The following is a 21430-nucleotide window of genomic DNA, read 5'->3' on the forward strand; positions in this document are numbered from 1 at the left end:
AACTACATATTTGTTCCTTATATGATAACTCCACATAACAAGGTGTACTGCTGTGATAGCAGTTTTATGAAGGGACTAACAGAACTGATGCAGCCCAGTTTGGAGTCACTGCTTGGGCCAATATGCTTACCTCTGGTAGATCGATTTATTCAGCTCTTGAAGGTGGCACAGGCCAGTTCAAGGTGAGTTGTCTTTTCATACCCCTGTGTAAAACTCTTATTTCTGCTGGCAATATAAATGTCAGGGTCTTGTTTCAGGGTGATGTGATGTTTTGCCGTGTATTGAGACAAACTGATAATGAATAATTTAGCTTGACCAAATCTCTCCATTGATGCTGCTCTGTCAATAAATGTTTCACATACACATTCTGGGAGAGCTGCAGGGCCAGAAAAACAAATGCAAGGGACCTAATCCAAATTGTTCACCTCTAGCCAGTATTTCCGAGAATCCATTCTGAACGACATCAGGAAGGCTCGTACCCTCTACACGGGCAAAGAGCTTGCAGCAGAGCTGGCAAGGATTCGACAGCGAGTGGATAATGTTGAAGTCTTGTCTGCTGACATTGTAATAAACTTGCTGCTGTCCTACAGAGACATCCAGGTATGAATCTTATGCTCTAAGATAATCTAAAATATAGTAAATTAAATTACATTCCCAGTGAAATATTTAGTGTATTTTGTACAGATATGCTAAAAAACTGTATGAAGAGTGCATGCTGGTAAAAATCTTTTACAGTATCTTCACTGATGCTTTTTTCTTTGTTTTGTAGTGTTTTCTGCTACATAAAGGCATGCTATAAAATGTTATTTTTATAACAGCACCTAAGAAGTACATACAATAACTCTTCTTCATCTCAGCATTATGATGTGTTGAACAGCCCATAGCATGTCCTACTTAAAGGCTATGGTAGCAATCTGCTATCGATGTGTATATGTATTCTTTGCCACCGTGCGTGTGGCATTTCTCATGGAAACATAACATGTTCATATGCATTTCAGCTTTTGGAATGGTGCTAGTAATTGCTTGCTTCATTATACATAATTTCAGTTGTAGCTCCTTAAGTATTTTGAAGTGGATTATTTTTGGCTTTGATTTTATTTGTTTTTTTAAAAAATATTTTAGTGAGCTTCTTTAAAGACTGTAGTATTTAAAGACTTTTTTTTTGTGTGTGGTTCTTGCCTACCTCAGAGTTTTGGGATGCCTCAATTCAGATGCAGTTAGCATTTTAATGTTCGTACAATATGAACTCTGATATATGGTCAGTCCCTGAAGCTAACTTTAATCATGAAAAAGATGTACTAAAATTTCCCTGGGCCCACACTGAAGCAGTACAGGAGACCAGATTGTGTTTCCCTTCTAAATACTGTGCATGTTTGCATTTCTGACGAGTGCCAGGCTATTTACAGTTTGAGACTGAAGAAACTGAAATCCTTAAAAATTACATTGTCCTGAAAATACTTCTTAGTTTGAAGTGAGAGGTACTCAGTGCAAAGAGATGTTTATATAGGCATACCTCAGTATAGCTGCCTGAAAATTCATTATTCCCTTCTTTTGGAAGGATTATGATTCCATTGTGAAACTGGTGAAAACTTTAGAAAAACTGCCTACTTTTGACTTGGCTTCCCATCACCATGTGAGGTTACATTATGCGTTTGCACTCAACAGGTAAGAATCTTCCCTTCCTTCTGCTCTTGAACAGTAAATCAGAACCGCAGACTTCACACAGGGCTAGTGATCCTGGGTGAAGTTCCCTACTAGAATCTTTATATGCTGGCCTAGGTTTTTCCCCTGTAGCTACTTTGGAGACTCTGAGCTTCGTGATCAATTCTAAGCTTTCTTTTTCTCTCATGCTGTCAAATTCCATTCTTTTTCATTTTGTGTGAGTGTTAAATTTGTCCTTCTGTAGGTTTGCCTTTTTTTTTTTTCTTTTTTTCATTTCAGTACCTAGATTGGAGTAAATAAATACCTGATGGCATTTTGCCTCCATAAAATACACTTTCGATGTTGCTGTATGAGCAGCAGTGCTGCAGTGTTTGTGCCGACTTAGACATCATCTAATTCAAATCTGAGTCCTGGTAGTGATAGGAGGAAAACTTTCTTCAAATTTCCATCAGAAGACTTTATTACAATAATAAACTAGTTTTCATGTTTTCTGATAATATGCACTAAATGTGCCACATGGACTGCTTTCTTGGGTTAAAGGAGAGCTAAACCTAGATTATTTTTATTTTTTTTTTCCTAGGATACTGGCAACTGAGCAAGGCACTAAAAGGGTAATTTTTCAGAGGAGATTAGAGGTTTTCTGCTCCCTTGCTGTTACCACAGTGAACATTTTGCTATTGACATTTAGAGGAGTAGACCAGGTGTCAGCAGGCATTGAAATTGTCAAATATAGAAAATGTCTACAGATATTTCTGCTTCTCACAGATTTTAATATTGTAATTCAGGTTTACTGAGGAGCCTGGAAACTGCATGTCGTGGCAAAGTGGTGTTAAAATATGTCACAAGTAATTAGTTGAAAAAATAAACCTGTTCTTGAAACAAAAAAACCAAAACAAATATAAACAGCTATGTGGCATTGTTTTGTCCGAATAAAATGTCCCAATTCTCTTTTGTTCCTTTATGCGAGGTATGCGAAGGTATAAATTGTGCCTGTTTTGCCCTAAGTATGTGGAGCTTTGCAGGTTAAATAATTTAACATGTATCTACTACTTGTGCATAGTCTTCACAAAGGTTCCTAGGTGTACCTTTGAGCTTTAACAAGTTATTTAGACTTCAAGGTCACCATTTTCTAAAACAAAGTCACCTTTAAAAACAAGACTTGACTAGTTCACTGGGATGCTAAAGACCCTGCAAAACTGCAGTATAATCTTTTGGGGTAGATCCTTATACATCGTTGGTTCTCTTGGGACTTTTTGCAGTCTGAAAGGTCTGTTTTTATAGATGTGACTGTAAGATGTAGCTTTTGAGGGTACGTGTCGCACAGAAGGTCTACACATTACCTCCAAGGGAGTTCAGATTTTCCTCTCCCTCCCTTTTCCAAACTGTCCGTTCAACTGGAACCCGTGACAGCCATGAAAATGTTCATGCTTTGGTGTATGCCAAGAGAGAATTACTTGTGCTAGTTGTAGCTTTCTCCTTACTGGGAGTAGGGAGGATGTTTCCTGAGCTGAGCCAGGTCTGGAATGCTTTGCACATCTGAATGTTTGCTGTATAAGCTGTCCCTCTTGCTTTTAATCCAGGTCACTAGTACGGAAGGATGGGGAGGCTCAATTAGTCAGGATTAGTCTGACCTAAATCAAGAAAGTGCATGAGGGCACTGATGAAGGAAGACTAAGCGGAAAACTGGTCTGAGACCAGCAAAAAGTGTAAATGGCTCATATTACAAAACACTGGTTTTGTTTTCATTAAGCTTAGTTGGCTGTTGGCTTGATCTGAATTGGTGATAGTTGATATGAGATGTGGAAGAGTTATCCGCCTGAAACTCCGTTCTGAAAATTGACCTTTTGTGATTAAAGTAAGCCAAAAACCACAAAGAAGCTGCAGACCTATCCTTGTTGGCTCACTTGAGTGGTCAATATGAGAAGAGAAAACCAAAGGAAGCAAACCTTCAGCAGCTGGGCAGGCGATCAGTGTGTGTGTGGGGGAACTAAAATAACACAGACCTGAAGGAGCCTATTAATTGCTCAGCCAGGAGCACTTGAGTTTTCTCCCTGTGGGGGCCTGGTGTTGGGAGCTCTTCTCGCTCTCAAATAAGTGCACCAGTCCTGTGCAATTCCAGAAGTACTTGGGAAGCCTATTGCAACTCTGTAGTCTGAGGGTACATTTCCTAATTTGTTCAAATTTGACTGATCTGAAGGTTGGGAGGAGACGGCACTGGATTTTCTTTGTCTTTCTCGTTGGGCTCAGACATCAGTAGAGGTTGGCCCAGCGTGTACACTCGCACACTCTGCTTTCTCCTCACAGGAAAGCAGTTCATACTGTCTGCTCAAGCAAATGCTTTTGTTCCCTTTCCTTAATTCTTTTTGTTATTATGTAAGTACTCATTCATCCTTTGTTACCCATTCTGCTTGATTTAAACCTTTTCTTCTGCATCACTCCCTTCCGGAGTTGCATACATGAGCTCACGATCTCAGGTGCCATTTAAGAGTACACACACTCTGATCTCACAGGTTTGACATTGACACTGCCTGTGCAGATGCATTGAAACTTTGCTATTCTTGTAGAGAGGGAAGAGAAAAATCCATTATTGAACTCTAATCAAGTAGCATCTGCTTTGAGATGGCTGGGCCTTTTGATGTTTGTTGGGTTTGTGTTTTATTTGTTTTTTCAGCATCTTGAGTGCAAAGCTTGCAAGATAGATACAAAACCACTTTTATATACTATCCTCAATTTAAATTGTAGCCACTCAAAGCAATTTCTCCGAAAGAATGTAATACTCTCCCCAAACGACTGAAGAATAGTTTTTGCTGGGAAAGGAGTAATTTGTTTGTTCAGTACACAAATACTTCAAAAACTCTTGATACTGAGTGATGTATGTATCCAAACTGTGAGTCACCAGGAAGTGTCTAATGCTTGCAATTATGTGGTTTATTTGTCTGAAGTACTTCTGTTAATATTGTCTTATTATTGGCTTTTCTTCCTAACCTCCCCTATCATGGGAATTCAGTCTGGTTTGTGCTTTTTGGGTTTGGTTTGTTGTTTTGTTTGGTTTTTTTTGCTTCACGTTCAAAATGCATACTAAAAAAAAAAAATTGCACACACAAAGTGACATGTTTTTTTCCTTTAAAGCATGAATTACTGTGAAATAGATATGAAATCAAGGTTCATGTCTTTCTAAGGAAGTAACACATGATCTTTCTAAGAATTGCTCTTGAGGCTCTTATTGCTGTTGTCAGCTTTGATTCTTCATGAAAGAGTGAAAAAAAAATGTTTTGGGGTTTTGGTAAAGGTGTCCTATGATATTAAGGCAAGAGGGAAAAATGAGAAGGTGGAGGGGCAAGTGTGTATATGTGGTACAGTCCACTGTATCCAGAAGCCCATTTTACATGGGTGAAATCATACAGATATATATTCAGACGTGGTCATGAAAAGGTATTTCTTGTGTTCTTTATTGGGGTTTTTTTAGTCAAAATTTTTATTTTTTTAATAGGAGAAATATGCCTGGAGACAGACAAAAAGCTCTTGAAATTATGATTCCCGTGGTAGAACAGGAAGACCAAGTAGCTTCAGATATGTACTGCCTAGTTGGTCGAATTTACAAGGACATGTTTTTGGAGTCTGGGTTCACAGATACAGAAAGCAGGGACAAAGCGACGTTCTGGTGAGTACTGTTTTCTTGGTCTATGTCGTTTTGTTAGCTTTGAGAAGATATTCCTTTAACAAGAATATATTTTAATTGTTTTTCATTCTAAATATTTGGCATCCTTAAGGCATGCACTGACTTTTCTAATCTTCTTTTATTTGTTAAGAACAAGAGATTTATGTTGCTCTCAGATCTTGTTCTGTGAAGTCCTTGAAGTGCCTCAGAGACTTGTAATTTTAGGTAGCTCTCATGCGAGTGTATATTCCTTCTTTTCCACAAATGTGAAGGCTCCTGTTTACTTGGTAATCTGGGCCAGACAATCAGCAGTGAATCAGTTGGCCTATCTGCAATCTGATACTAGCTAGCAAGGCTTGAAGGTGCTGAAGTTCAGGTGGGAAGGTACCATTCTGTCTCTTTTGGCTTCGGTGCTCACAAGCAATGTGATTGTTCCAAACTCATGCTCAAAAAAGCTTTATCACCCTGTCCTCCCTGTATAGCACATACATGTTACAGGGGTCTACAGTACTGCCAATAGTCAAGCGCACAATAGGCTAGACAAATTCGAAATTTTAGAGACAAGTACCACGTTTCTGCTGCTTCTGAAATGCACTAAAATGCTGTTATGTGGTATACCTTAAAAAATGGAGACACTGAATGCCATCCTAGACCTCTGTTGGAATGAGCTGCTTCTCTCCATTATGATTCAGTTGAGGAAAGAGACAATCTGTGCTTTTGTATCCTGCACATTAGATCCTTGTGCTCATCAGCTGCCTGTTGAAGTAAATGCTTAGAATGGGAAGCTTTCCTCTCCCTTCCTCATTTATCACTTCTTTTCAGTAAACTTGAGATTAGAACTGTCTTTGGTAAATGATAAGATGTAACTGTTTCCCTTTTATGGCCTCAGAATACAAGTATGGTTTATAATTGCTTGTCATGCTTTAGTTTTGCAATACTTACTGGATTTTTTTAAAGATGTCGAAATAACAGGAACGCAGCATATTTTTATTGTCCCGCCTTTCGTAATTTTAAATTAAAGAAAATTATTTCCTCTAAGGAAAGCCCATTTTCAAGGTTCTGTTTTTCAGAACTGTTGCACATCTTGCTTTTTCCTTATGAACAGTTTGAGATGTTCAAACCCAATTGAGCTAGGAGCGATACATGTAATAGTGGTAATTACTTCTGGGATATTTTGTGATCCCATTTTAATACACTTAATAGATGCATCTTAGCAGTCGTGATGTTCATACATTTGGATGAGAGGAATCGATTGCAGCCAGGCATACCAGTTTGGGAAAGGACAGCGGGCTGGCAGCTCCTGCAGCAGGGCAGCCCCCCAAATAATCTCTTCAGTGTCTGGCAAGTAAGATCCAATATAGACTGTTCCATGTGCCTGCTGCCATAGAACAAGATGATCTTTGAGTCAGGCTGGAGTTTGGTCGGAAGCTGTTACCGGGTGGGCCTGATTGCTTTTAGCTTGTACTTTATGCTGGGTATTGATTTGAATTCTAGTGTTAGCCCTACGGCAGGCTTGACGTGGCTGAAGGGTTGACTCATAACTCAGCGGAAGGAGCAGACCCACTCTAGTGCTACAGCAGGCCACAACGAGGGAAGGTGTGTGCTGGAACGGTGCCTCCGTGATAGTGCTACTTTATGTTGATATAAAGGTTAATGTTTCAGTCTTAAAGAAATAGGAATGTAGCAGAAGTATAATGGATAGCATAAGATAACGAGAATTTGGCAGCAGAACCAAAGCGTGGATTTTGCAACAGCTAGTGAGGTCAAAGTACTTAAGTCTACTCCAAAAAAATAAAAATAAAAAGCAGGCAGTGTTCTTCCCTGACAATTAAACAGCAGAATAAAAGACACCTGCCATATAAATATGAGAGAAGAGATGGAAGGTTAGTTATTAGCTGTCACTTTCTTGTTGCATAATGGCAGTAAACCAGATTTACCAAAGTTATCAAGTCTTTATTCAAATCTTTTCACTGTTGCCTCCCTGATTCAGTGTCTGCATTGCAACATTTTTCCAAATGTTAGCTTTCAATTTCTAGTCATAGATTCTTAGAACCACTTAGGCTGGAAAAGACCTTAGGATGAAGTCCAACTTTTAACCTAGCAATACTAAGGCAAGAAAGGGAGTCCAGTTCCCCACATCACTGTGTCTCTAAACAGATTGCGTCAGCCAGTGGGTCTCTCCTGGCTCTGTAAATTTAGAATCAGAAACAGCGTTCTACTGTTTGGTTGGCAGGTTTTTCTTCTTATTTTTAAGTGATTGAGAGTGTTTCATATGAACTTTCTTCCCTGTTCTGTTTTAACTCACAGTACAAGAGAAAAAGCAGATGATTAAAGACAAAAAAGTAATCAAGTCTACTCATCCTGCTTTTTTTAGAGGACTAGATTCTTGTCTAACGATTCAGTTCATTGGAGTGGGACAACTGGAGTTTGAAGAGGAGCCTGTCTTGTAGTTTTGGAAAGCAAAGCTTATGTTAAAGGATGCAAAGTCCTGAATCACCAGAGCAGGAAAAACAAAAAATAAAATAAAAGTTAAAGTAGTAAATTGAAAATGTCTTAGCTTTGCTTACATGTCAGAGTATGGTCTGGAAACCAAATCCTTTGGTTTTGCACAGATTATTTTCTTTCCTTCCTTATGTGTTAATCCCACAACCTGCTTGCTTCTTTTTTAATATTATCCAGTTGTCTGCATTTTTTCCATCCTTTTGAAAATAATTTTCAAGTCTCTTGCTTTTACTGTAGCAGCATTGTGTTGATAGAATCTCATGCTCTTTAACTCATGATAGTCTGATTTGCCTTCTTACAGAGTTGTGTGTACGTGTATATCCATATAGCAAGCAAACATGTTCTTACTCTGTAGAACAAGTTTAAAGTGCTGTAGACCCGCTGTTGCTGTTGTCACCACAACTTGCATTGCTAGCGTGAGGACAGCGTGTGCTGTCTTTGCATGAACCCCCTTGACTTCTTTTTAGACAGGATTAGGCTAGGTGAGTACCACCGCGGGTCGTCTTGAGGAGAATAAAATCTGGTATAGTCCTTTTTTGTGCAAGTAGACTCATAAGAACAGTATCAGTGAGACACCCAGTAAAAACTGAACTTTGAAGTAGCTGAAATCATAGCTAAATGTCAAGCATGGTCTTGTACCACCTGCTTTTGTGCTTATGCATTTTGATACAGTAGTATGTCACTGTGGCTGATGCAAAGTAGAATCTAAGGTTTCAAGTCAGTGAAAATTCGTAAGTTTAAGAGTAAATTAACGTGCTTATTAATAAATAAAACTGTGAAAGATCTTTTGCAAGTGGGTGGTATTTTTTTCCTTTAATCTCAAAAAAATTGCACATCTGGTAAGATACTGTAACTTTATTAGGATGGATGAATAGGGTCTGTACTTGTGTGAGGGGAAAGGAAATGGGAGGAGGATGTATAAATAATGGACTTCTAAAAATAATCCCAAAGCATGTGTGGAAAACAGTAAAATATTTTTGCCTTCATGGATTCTTGCTGTGTAAACAGCAGATAAGCTTTTAAAGTACCTAAAAGTATAATTATGTCCCTAATAGATTGCGTTATTTAGAAAATAAACTTGCATGTTTGTTTTTTCTAGGTTCAAGAAGGCGTTTGAGTCAGAACCAACATTACCATCAGGAATTAATTATGCAGTACTCCTCCTGGCAGCTGGACACTGCTTTGATACTTCTTTTGAGCTGCGGAAAGTTGGTAATTACAGCTTGCAAATTCAGAGTGAAATCGCATTCTAGTAAAAGTATGATACCACTGACTGTCATAAGGAAAAATCTCATGGCTGTATATGAATGCTTTGATAGTCGGTGCATGAATATTTAAGTTGGCCTCCCCCACCACTGCTGATTCCACTTGATTGTGGGTGGGCTCTGTCATGAAGACCTGGTTCCAGTTTCAACATCTTAAATGGTTGCCAGACCTTAGTGAAAACTGACAGCAGTGGCATCATTTGTGTGAAGCAGAAATACCCGAAGGAGGAATCCAGTTCCAGCTAGCATTCTTTAAAACAAACAAAACTCCCTGTAGAACTGCAGGGAATATGGATTAAAAAAAATCCATCCTAACAGTGGAAAAGATTCACCTAACTTGGGCTTGGAATGGGCTGAGAGAAGAATGTTTCTCTTCCATTTCCTGAATTGTCTATGTTCATAGAATCACAGAGTGGTTTGGAATGACCGTATAAAGACTGTCTAGTCCAAACCCCCTGCTGTGGGCAGGGGCATCTTTCACCAGATGGTATTGCTCAATCTGACCTTGAACACTTCCAATGACGGAGTATTCACAACTTCCCTGGGCAAACTAGTTTAATGTCTCTTCTTAAGCAAGAAATAAGCCGTCTGTTTTGTTTGTGATTTTGTTTGAGATTTTGCTGGTTTTGAGGACAGTGCAAGGTCAACATTAGTCAGTAATATTTTTCAGGGAAAGTGTGGGAGAAAGCACGGAATATTGTAATATGTAGCAACTGGCATTCTTCTCCATGAATTCATTTAAGTCTTGACTTATTGTAAAGTATTATTTTCTTTCTGTGTCCTGAGGAGGTTGTCGAGTGAGAAAGAAACAATGTTCTTCACAGAGTGTGTATGTAATCGGCCACTGCTCTAGATTGGAAGTTAGATGTGCACTATATTTCTGGAAATAATTTTCCATCGAGAAAGGTTTGAGTGTGAAGGTCAGGGTGAGATGGTTGCCTTCACATAGATAATGGAAGTGAAATTGAAATTCTCTGGTGTGAATGAAGGTATTTATGTGGATGTGATAGGCTGGATAGAGTTGTCCCAACTACTACGGTGTCCCAACTACTACGGCTCTGCCATGAGTGGGTGAGATACTGCTTTTTAGGTCAGATGGAGTACTTTCGTCTCCTACACTGAAATTTGAATTCTTGTGCTAGTGTAGGAGGTGAAAGGATGTGTTTTTCTTTCTACACAGCATTCGCAAATATTCACTCAGCTGACCTAGTTTTAAATCAGATGGTTTAGCAAAGTTGGGCTATATTTATTATGTAGTTTAATTTGAATCCTCCCATTTTAAAGAAACTTAATTGCACAGAGGCTACAACCAACTAGATTTGGACAAATTAATTGCAGTGATGAAATCTGGGTGTTATTTGTAGGGATCGGATGTTTGGAGTCATCTTCCCATGAGTTTGCCCAGCATTGTTTTCCCTATTGTTTGTATGGAGAATATTACAGAAATTAAGGTTCCTTATTCCTGAAAGTTTTGTCCACAGCTGATGAATGATTTAGTGGAGAAATATCCAGTAGCTATTTGGTGGAAGGTGTTTGAGGGTTTTTAGGTGTTGGTGTGCCCCTTTTTTTACGTAAGTATTTACAAGGTGTCTGCTGAAAACTCTTGTTATTGTGACCCATCCTATCTTATTTTGTTACGGGAAAATAAGCCTCAGACTGACGTAGCTATTTTGAAACAAGTTTTCAAATACATATGTATAATATAGACCCTGTATGTGTCATTGATTATTGATTTCTTGTTGGTAAGGCCATAGTCACTGTTCATAGAATCATAAAATACCAGATTGGAAGGGACCTCAAAGGTCACCTGGTCCAGCCTTTTGTGGGAAACGCAAGGTCTAGATAAGATGACCCAGCACCCTCTCCAGCTGAATCTAAAAGTGTCTAACATTGGAGAGTCCAGCACTTACCTGGGGAGATTATTGCAATGGATGATTGTTCTTGTGGGGAAAAATTTTACTCTTGTATCCAGTCAGAATCTCCCCAGGAGTAACTTGCACCTGTTATTCTGTGTCTTTTTCATGTGACTCCTTGTAAAAAGGGAGTCTCCATCTTCTTTGTAGCCACCTTTAAATACTGGAACATGGCCTTACGGTCTCCCTGAAGCCTTTTTTTTCCTCAAGGCGAACAAACTCCATCCTCTCAGCCATTCCTCACATGGCATCTTCCTAGTACTTTGATCATCTTTGTGGCCCTTTGCCACTTGAGCACACTGCTCGCTCCTACTGAGCTTGCCCACCAGGACCCCCAGGTCCCTTTACATAAAGCTGCTCCCCAGCTTGGTAGATCCCAGCCTGTTCTGCACTCCTGGATTATGTTTTCCTGGGTGCAAGACTTTATATTTGTGTTTATACAATGAGGTTTTTCAGCTGGCTTGTGTTGTGCTAGATTCTGAGGATAATTATTTTCTTTGTCTTGGGCTAACAATGTTTTAAAAACAAACCAAACCACAGAGGTTGTGTGAGTAAATATTTTGAATTTTCTCCTGTCCCCAGAATCTCTTACATGTATGTCATTCTTTTAGTGTTGCCTCTTATTTAGATCTGTGTGTACAGGACTCTTTGGTAGCAGTAGTTAGATTTGCCTGGTGGTATTTTAAGTTTGGTGTCTACCCACAGCATTACCTGTAGTGCATAGGAATACGAGGAATTTTGTTCTGCGGTGGGAGATGAGGGGAGACGTGAGAACAAGCTGGTTCAAGCTCAGGTTATATGGAAATGATACTGGTAGATTTGGGGAAGCTAAAGAAGGATATGGTCTCTGACAGCACTTCAGAAGGTACATGAGGCTGTACTTAGAAGATGCATATCTGATTATATTTGCAATCATGCAATAACTGCTGTAAAACTGAGCATAAGTCTACATCCAAGAGAATTTTTACCGATCTGCTTTGGATCAGAAAATTTGTCTTCTTAAAGATCCTACCTTTACTTGTCAGATAACAGTTCATGAGTAAATGATTATTTTCATTCCATTTCATCCTACTTCTGTTCTCTGAATAGTATTGCTTTTTAAACTGTATAAAATTGCAGAATTTGAGACCAAAACAGAGCTGCAATGCTTTGCATTGACAGTAATGATCTCTGCAGGCTGTGCAACTTTGACACACAGAGGAACCTGTAATATGAATTGTCCTGTCAATGTTTGAACAAGGAAAGCAGTTTATTTGTGAAGCCTTCATAGTAATATTTAACTAGTAATATCTACTTACTGTATCTTATTTTCTTCACAAGCTGTGGTTATGTTCTTGGCGTTACAAAGACAATGGCTTTTCTGGCATTAATAGTTTCTCTTTTTTGGCTCATTTACTTTTAAGACAAAATATTTTTTTGTAAGATGTACCAGAAATCAGCTGCTGTACTTTTTTCCTCCTCCTGTGAATGCCAAGTTTATCATGGAAGGAGAGAATGTCTTGACTGTGCTTGGATTTTCTTACATTCTCTAAAAAATGTTGAAGATGATGAAATCAAAATAAACTAGAGAAGAGAAATTACATGAGAAGACCACAAACTCAGAGTGGAATTCATTAAAGCATTCACTTTGCATGCTTGCATGGAAAGGTTTTTTGTTCCCTCATCCTCTCAAAAAGACCAAACCCACTGGAAAACAAAATAAATGCCCCCTGTATAAATGGGAGTTCTAGTCCCTTGAACCTATTTTTAATGTCCCCACACTGCAACCTCATTTTTCCAGCTTTCCTTTCAGGGAGAAGTAAGTTTTTAGATGAGCTTTGTAGAGGAAGGTCAGCAAACTAGAGTGAGTTATGTTACTGAATACCTCGTCTTTCTCAGAAGAATTTGATGAGAGGCTGACGTTGTTTTCTCTAAGAATCCACTTCACAGAATACTTGGGTGAAACTTCCAGGCCATCCAGGCTGCATAACAGTAGTGATTCCCAAACTTGGTGTCCTTGGGCATCCATCCTCTCTCCCCCCACCTTCCTATAGCTCCCCTTATCCCATCAGCTGGGACTCAAAATCCTTGCTGTCGCCAGTCTCACCCTCCTAACAAGCATTTCTCCCCACCACACCAGTAATCCCTGTCCCTCCCCATGTGAGTTGTACTTTTTCTCAAAATCACATGCTTAGTTTGTGCCTTGCTTTGGCTCTGCTCTCTGGTCTGGAGCACTGGAGGGTTGTGACGGGGGGGTTGCTGCCGGCGCAGTGAAGTGTGGCGGAGTACGTCAGCCTCTGAACCAGTGCCACTGCTCACTGTGACAAACAGCCTGTGACAGCTCGTCAGCAGACGCTGCAACTGGGAGCACCATCACCCAGTACTCAGCAGAGGCCCGACGTGCACCTAAAGTGCTCCCTTTCCCCGCAGCGAAGGTGTACCTGTCTGAAATGATTCCTGTATCCCTGTGATACCGATTTCTTACTTCCCTTGTGATGAAGTTGCGTTCAAAGCCTGTGGAAGTTAGTAGGTGTCTGCCTACTCTTGTGTGATGTTGTCATGTGCAGGAAAATGTTTTAGGCATTCTAGCAGAGCCCTTCAGCCTTTGAGGATAGTGTTGGTTAGTGTTACTCTAGGGTCCTGGAGGAGATTAATTTTTTTCAATTTACTGTGTTGTGTGGATAGCAGGAAGGTTTTGGTTCCTAGAACCCAACTGAAGCTGAACACATTTAACCCAAATTCCCCCTTCCTCTCCTACACCGACAGGCAGAGATGTACGTCTGCAAGTGGTCTCTTGACAATTTGCATGTACAAGGCTTGTGGAGCTGATATAAATAGAGTTGGTCACCACTGTTGGAGGTGATTTACACTGCATCATGTCTCGGGTACATCCGAGATGATATTTTGTGAAATCTATTGGAGGAATAACTAAAGAAACTTCTTTCCCGAGAAGCAAACAAATAGCGTTTTTACGTGATTATAGTATTATTTTGTTCTGTGTGTTACTCAAGCATGACACCTTCTTTGCAAGAGAGCACAGAGTGCAAAATATAGATGTGGATAGGCTGTACACCACTTGGAGACAATTTCACATTTTAAAAGCATGTATTTTCTGCTGTTGATAACATAAAAATGAGAACAATGGGAGAAAACAATATGAATTTTGTAGACTGAAATGTAGCTAGTGTGATTATATCCACTTTGATAAAATTTATTGCTGCTTCCAGTGTGAAGTTTAGTCTACTAGCTGGTTAGGGAAAGCTAAGGAAAAATAATGATCAACAGTTGCATTAAAATTGCTGGTGAATACTCAGCCTTAATATCAAGGACAATGAAAGGTAATGTGGGAGGGAAACTTTCGTACTGGAGTAGTGTGGGAAGAGTGAAGAAAAGACTGTGGTAGTGAAGAGGCTTGTAAACTGTGAATTGTTTTATTTTTTGGGGGTTGGTGTAGCATATCTTGTGTTAGCTATAAATATGTAGCAGCTAATATGAACTAGAAATCATCCTGAAGGCCACAGGGAAGCTTGTAGTTCTCAGAAAATGTAGCAAATCAAAATAAAACCTGAGGCTCTCCATAATCTTGAGTTGCTGAGGGGCTTTTGAATATTAATAGATGTCTTTCATTGGGGTAGGACTTGCGGCAATTAAAAGAACATCACTGCTGGAAGAAGCCCAGTGGATCATCTGTTCCTTCTGCATGGGACCTTGTCTATAAAGGTAAGTTTGGGGCTTGGGGCTTGTAAGTCAAAAAAAACAAAGCAGAGAAAAACATAATAGGTGCCTTATTCAGCATCTGTTAAGTTTTTACAGCTATGTTGTGTAGCCTAAGGCCCCAATTTACCTTTACAGATGAGGTCCATGCAAGAACATAGGTAATCTGACTGTGGCCTTGTCCTGACAGTGATGTCTTAAAGTTCCTTTTTTGAGAAGCCTTTAGGAAAGGGGGAGGGGAAAAAAATTTGCTACCGCTTAGGGTGTTTGGAAGGCATGTAACATTAACCGGTAAGTATGGTTTCCATATTACTTCCCTGACATGGAGAGGCTACAGTAATTTAAGCGATTAATAGAGTTCAAATCAGGGAAATTCTTTTTTTTAAAACTGCATTAATGTTTCTGTGAACTGTTATTCTTTTCACTACAGGAGTAAAGATCAGCAGCCTTCTTGGTAAAAAGGGGAGCTTGGAGAAACTACAGAGCTATTGGGAAGTGGGATCTTTCTTGGGGGCCAGTATGTTGGCTAATGACCATATAAGAGTGATCCAGGCTTCAGAAAAGCTGTTTAAGCTAAAGGCACCAGCATGGTAAGCTGATAAATGAGATTACGTGCATTGCTATGTATTAAAACATTAGGCTCCTTCAGCTTTCACATTTGGCATCATATTTAGCTCTTGGAAGATTGGTTTTGTCTTTTTATAAAAAGATTTTGCTGTCTGTGTATTGCTTTGCTGCACTTTTATCTGGACAAGGGGCTCTTCCCTTTTGCCCTTATTCAGGAATAGACTTGATATGGGTCTTTAATTAGAGGTCTGAGAAGGGCAGATTCACCACTGGCCCTTCTGAGGGCAAGGGGGAGAGGAAGAGTTGCTTGTGGGCACCATACTCCTGCGGTTACATTGCTGAAGAAAAGTGGTAGAGGCTTGTGGGTTTAGTCACAACTGCCTGAAAGTTTTTTGGGAATGCAGCTCGGCTAGAGAGACGCAGATATACCTTGGAATCCAGCGACGGTTTTTGCACGTACCAGCTGTTTTAGGAACTTGAACGCAAATGAGCTGCGTGGTGCAAGTTGCATCTCATTGTGATTGAAAAGACTGCAGACTGAAGTGCAATTAACAGAAAGATTATAAATCTAGGGTTAATAACAACCCAGTAACTTCTGTTACACAAAGGCCAAGAGAGCCAACAGGCTCCTGGTTCCTGTTTGGCTTTGGATGTAGGCAGCAAGTAAGGACTAAAATGTGGAAATGTTAAACTTCTATATTGACATAACATAGGAAGCTGTCAAAGTTAAGAATTCTGGTTTTCCGACCAAGTATTTTATAAATGCCATTTACAGTATATTTATCTGCAGGGATTTCTGGTTTTACTATGTGCATGTTTTACTTAGAAGCTGGATAGCACTCTCTGAAAGTCTCCTGGTAGAGTTTTCTGGAGTTTATGAATGCCTAGTTGTCAGGATTTTACGTACTAGTTCCTCTGTGGCGTTTAAGTCTGTGGATTAAACTCTGAAAATACAGCACACTCATTTGTGCTTCAGGAAGGATTTCTGCTGTGAGCATTTCCTTCCCAGTCTGTTTCCTGCTGTTCAAAAATTGGAGCAAAGGGGAGTAGATATGCTACGTTAAGCCAGATATCCTCGTGGCCCCTAGGGATAACTGGGAAATGAACAGCCATGGAACTGTTCTGAAAAGGCCCTCTGGGTTTACATTACATCTTCTTGTCGTAAGCCTGGAAACAGGGTTTCCATGAATAGTCAAATTGTGATAAGGTGATGACAGTGAAAAATCCTCTTTAAGCATGTATATCTCATTGCTGTAATATTCATAAAAATCACATAATATTAGTTTACAACTTTTTTTCAAAAATGCCAAGGGAAAGCAATGTTGTAAGCAGTCCCAGAACACAGAACAGCAGCGGGATGAGCTGCATTTAGAGGAGATATTCAGCACTGCTGTTACCCTTCCCTAGCAATGCCAAAAGGCTGTTTAGCATAGCCATTGTTGTCTTTACAGGGTAATCAATTCTAGAAGCATCATGTTTTAGAAACCTGTTTTGAACGACTGCCAAGGCAGATACAAGACAGAAGATGGAACAGTGTAGAAAGTTAAACTAGTGGACTGCTCACCTTAGTTTTTTCATTTGAGTTTGAGTCTGTGTCAAACCTGTTTCAGAAGTGACCAGTTTTGTCTGCAGGTAGAGGATTTGGCTGCTTCATGAAGCTTTTGTGTTTTGGGATAGGAAACAGTATATGGGATCAGGAATATATGCCGGGAGGAGTGGTCCGGAACTCATTTGTATTTCAGGTTACTAATATAGCAGCCCCATTTCCAGTTCCAAATGGGGAATTGCCATTGTTAAAAGCAAGCCCAGAGAAACAAAATCTTTCCGGCTGCCTTGGTATTGCAATGGTGAATGCTTCAGTTGTGATTAAAGATGGAGGCATTATTATTTACAAACTATATTAAATGTACTATCTATGTATGCTTGGATAATCACAGGTACCTGAAGTCTATTGTAGAGACTATTTTGATATATCAGCATTTTAAGAAACTGACTCCAGAACAACATACTGCCAAGCAGGAACTCGTGGACTTCTGGATGGACTTCCTTGTTGAAGCCACAAAGACAGATGTGTCTGTAGTTCGATTTCCAGTAAGTGATTGTTTTGTTGTTGGGTTTTTTTGGTATTGTTTCTTGGTTGTTTTTTTTTATTTTTTAATATACTGTGACATGAAGGAAATGACATAAAACACTACTTGTTTTTAGGTTGCCAGACAATAAATTGCTTGTCCAGGAGACAAGTATTTGGCCTGCATACTAGATTGGTTTTAATTGACTGCATGTAGCTACAATGAGATTTCACAGTGTGTTCCATGTGAAAGTAATGAGGAAAAAAAGTCAAGACAGAACTTTACTATTTAATGTTTGCTACCAAAGGGTATACTTCTAAAGGAAACTTTTGCAGTGTATTCCAGGTGGTACTATATTAACTGTATTATACTTTGAAGAAAAGGTATTTAAATTCAGTCTCTTCCTAGCTCAGTAGTCCTTGCATACCCTACTGCCAGTTAAGCCTGTGCTCTCTTGGAGGTTAAAAATCAGCCCAAGCAGTCAGAAAACTACTGTTCCAGTTACTAAAGAATGTATTTCAACAACATTGCACTATAAGTATATATGTACTTTTCTGATTTCTTTCATGAACATTTTGCTGTAAGCTTTTATTAGATACCTTTTAGGGGGCTGATTAGCTCAGTGGGTTGAGCGCATTGCTGACAACAATGACAACACTGAGGTCACGGGATCGATTCGTGCTTGGTCCCCATGTGTTGCCTCGTCTAGTCGACAGGTGGCGTCCCTGCCCATGACAGGGAGGTTGGATTAAATGATCTCTAAGGTCCCTTCCAACCTAGGCCATTCTATGACTCTATGACCTTGGTGTTGTACAATGTACTGGAAGTATATAGTAAAAAGATACCTGTTCCCTGTATATATTAACTATATGAGTATGGATATTCCCCTTAGCTGACCATTAGCAAATACAGCTTTTTGGTTTAAATAGCAGTTGCTGTTGGAGCTTTTATGGGAGAGAGAAGGGCAGAAGAAAGGAAGGAGATCTTCAACTTAGTCCTGCTTTATAGATGTCTTTCAGCTAGATACTGAGGGCTAGGAGTCTTCCTATGCATACTGCAGTGGAAGGAGAGTAGCTTTTTCTTGAATCGGTGACAATACTTTGTATTCAAGCAGAGTCCATTTAGATTAAACGTTAGAATAAAGTGCTTTATAATGAGGATGGTGAAACACTGAAACAGGTTGTCCAGAGAGGTGGTGGAGGTTCCATCCTTGGAGCCATTCAAGATCAGGGTTGATGGGGCTCTGAGCAACCTGATCTAGGTAAAGATGTCCCTGCCCACTGCAGGGGGTTTATCTGGATGACCTTTAAATGTCTCTTCCAACCCAATGCATTCTGTGATTCTGAGGAATGAGAATACCTTTAACACAGGCAATATAGAGTTGGTGGTTTAGACATCAGATTTTAAACCACTGAAAATCTAAAATAAATAAGTAATTCTAATGAGAAACCACACTTCTTCAAATACCCAAGTTTCGTTGACTTTCTCCTTTAAAGTGCATTGGAAGCTTTGAAGATCTGGAAGTAATTCTAGCAGAACATTATTAAAGCATTTACTAAGTGCTTATATTAGACTAAATCTTGCTGCACTGCATCCCACCTCTTTTACATGATGGTTCTAGTTTTTTGTTTCACTAATTCCAGGATTTTTTCTATAATATTTAGCTGTCAGTCTCTTGCAGTGGTGCTTGTGGCTTTTGAGAGAATCATTTGCTCTGGTGCTACGGTTCACACTGATCTAAATCAAAAGCAGTTCAGTGTAGCTCTAGGTTGATGTGTTTTTCTGATTTACCCAAATATGCTGTCCACATGGGAGATGGACATTTTTGAATCACATTGCAAAAGAAGAAATTGTGACAGAAAGGTTTCAAAACATGGTGTTGTCAGAGAAATTATTTGGAAAATTATTATATGTCCTGCAAATTGACACATAATAGCCTTGTATGAAAAACAAGATTTAAAAAAAAAGCCATATTAAACTAGTCCAGTACCTAAAATTTTACTTTTCATGGTTTCCCTTGTTTCTTTTGTTGTGCTATGGCTATGGAAGTAATTTTAACAGATTTTAATACTTTTTTGAGTTCTACATATTTTATAGTAACGCTTGATTTTTCTTTTTAATTTCCTACAAGGTCTTAATATTAGAACCAACAAAAATCTATCAGCCCTCGTATCTCTCCATCAACAGTGAAGCCGAGGAGAAGACTGTATCTATCTGGCATGTGCTGCCTGATGACAAGGTATACCATGATGTTGTCTGTAGTTGTAACTTTTTTCACAGTTTAAAAGGATGCATGGTACATAAGGCATGTAACATGTGTACAGTTGCATTTAACAATGGATTCTGCAAGGAGAAAAGTGTTTTATGTACACAGCATCTTTCTCTGTGTTACTATGTTGCCATACCTTTTTTAATCATTATTATTTTTAATGTGATAATCTTAATTTTTTTCTTTAAGTTTGTCTTTTTGTTCAGTGGGTATTTTGTCTCCATAATTTTTAAAAAATAATTTGCATCTTCTTTCAAATTGTTTTAAACCAGTCTGTGTTATACAAGTCAGTTGCTTAAGATTTCATGAGTAATTTACAGTATACTGCCATCGTACAAATAATGTAGCATAAAATGACTTATACAAACAAAACTATCTAGTTCCTGTACTTGAAGTATTGCTTGTCAGCTGTAGTAAATAATTCTTTAATATGAAAGTAATAGAGACTGCTGTCTTAAAACAAGAGAGCAATCAGTCAAAAGCCAAAGAAGGATCTGGCAGAAGGATAGGTGGATGTTCAGGAGGTCTAAAAATTGAAAAAGCTGCAAAGTCCATATGTCAACGTGTGAGATAGCCAGACCTATTTGGAAAGGAACTTAGAAAATCTGGAGATGTGAAGCATGAGGAAAACCAGGAATGGTTATCGCATTCTGAGATGCTTAGGGAGCAAAATGCTGATAAGAGAAGGCAGGAAGAACATCGTAGACCCTCAGAGGACAGGAGCAGGGACACATGGGGATGGTGTGTGAAGAGTGAGTGAAAGCTGCCTCAGGTGGACGCGCAGCGCTGGAGATGGTACGATTTGGAAGAACTAACACTATTCATTCTTCCATGGCAGCATTTTATTTACTTGCAGGGTAGGACAGAGAAGACCTGTTTTTCAGGTAGTCATAGAATCATAGAATGTTCGGGGTTGGAAAGGACCTCAAAAGATCATCTAGTCTAACCCCCCTGCCAGAGCAGGATCTCCTAGGGCAGCCACACAGGAACACGTCCAGGCAAGTTTTGAAAGTCTCCAGGGAAGGAGACTCCACAACCTCTCTGGTTGCCAGTGCTCTGTCACCCTCGCAGTGAAGAAGTTTCAGTCTGAGCTTGTTTGTGGCCATTTCATACTCATTTGTTCTTTTGCTAACACAATGTTTATGTTAAGTGCTTCCTTTCTCTTTCTGATATTTACCACATGGTATTTTTAAGGAGAATCCTACTATCTCTTAGTGTTTGGGTTTTTTAGGCAGATGTAGTGGTTTGGCCCTGGCTGGAGGCCAGGTGCCCACCACAGCTGCTCTATCACTCCCCCTTCTCAACTAGACAGGGGAGAGAAGATATAATGAAGGGCTCATAGGTTGAGATAAAGATAGGGAGATAACTCAGCAATTACCATCACAGGCAAGACAGACTGGAGTTGGGCATTTTAGTTTAATTTATTACCAATCAAATTAGAGATAAGATTTGGTTTTCTCATTGCTTTACCTTCCCTTCTTCCCAGGCTTAAATTTACTCCTGATTGATTCTCATCCTCCCCTTTTGTGTCTTCACATATTCTCCTCTCTCTCTCTCTCTCTCTCTGCAAGCGTGCCAGGTTTCTTTTTTCCCGCCTTCTTAGCTATGTTCTCACAGAGGCGTTACCACCACTGCTGATGGGCTCAGCCTTGACCAGCGACGGGTCCGTCTTTGGAGTTGACTGGCATTGGCTCTATCAGGCCTAGGGGAAGCTTCGAGCAGGTTCTCACAGAAGATGCCCCTACAGCCCCCCACTGCCAAAACCTGGCCACACAAACCCAGTACAGCAGTACAAGTAGGCTTGGTGTACTGGCCACACATGGCATCTGTGA

At 39.6% G+C, this 21430-nt stretch overlaps 1 protein-coding gene across 1 annotated transcript in view; it reads left to right on the top strand.

The window, feature by feature from the left end:
* Positions 1-21430, top strand: part of MAP3K5 (mitogen-activated protein kinase kinase kinase 5) — a 62938-nt gene that overhangs the window by 4224 nt on the left and 37284 nt on the right. Inside the window, exons 2-9 of the mRNA XM_009864830.1 lie at positions 2-182; positions 432-600; positions 1559-1665; positions 5153-5323; positions 8922-9034; positions 15124-15283; positions 17198-17351; positions 19461-19568. Of these exons, the coding sequence (XP_009863132.1) occupies positions 2-182; positions 432-600; positions 1559-1665; positions 5153-5323; positions 8922-9034; positions 15124-15283; positions 17198-17351; positions 19461-19568 (1163 nt within the window). The remainder of the gene's footprint in view (position 1; positions 183-431; positions 601-1558; positions 1666-5152; positions 5324-8921; positions 9035-15123; positions 15284-17197; positions 17352-19460; positions 19569-21430) is intronic.

Source organism: Apaloderma vittatum, unplaced genomic scaffold (assembly GCF_000703405.1).
Source record: "Apaloderma vittatum isolate BGI_N311 unplaced genomic scaffold, ASM70340v1 scaffold3092, whole genome shotgun sequence".
In the NCBI taxonomy this organism is placed as follows: Eukaryota; Metazoa; Chordata; class Aves; order Trogoniformes; family Trogonidae; genus Apaloderma; species Apaloderma vittatum.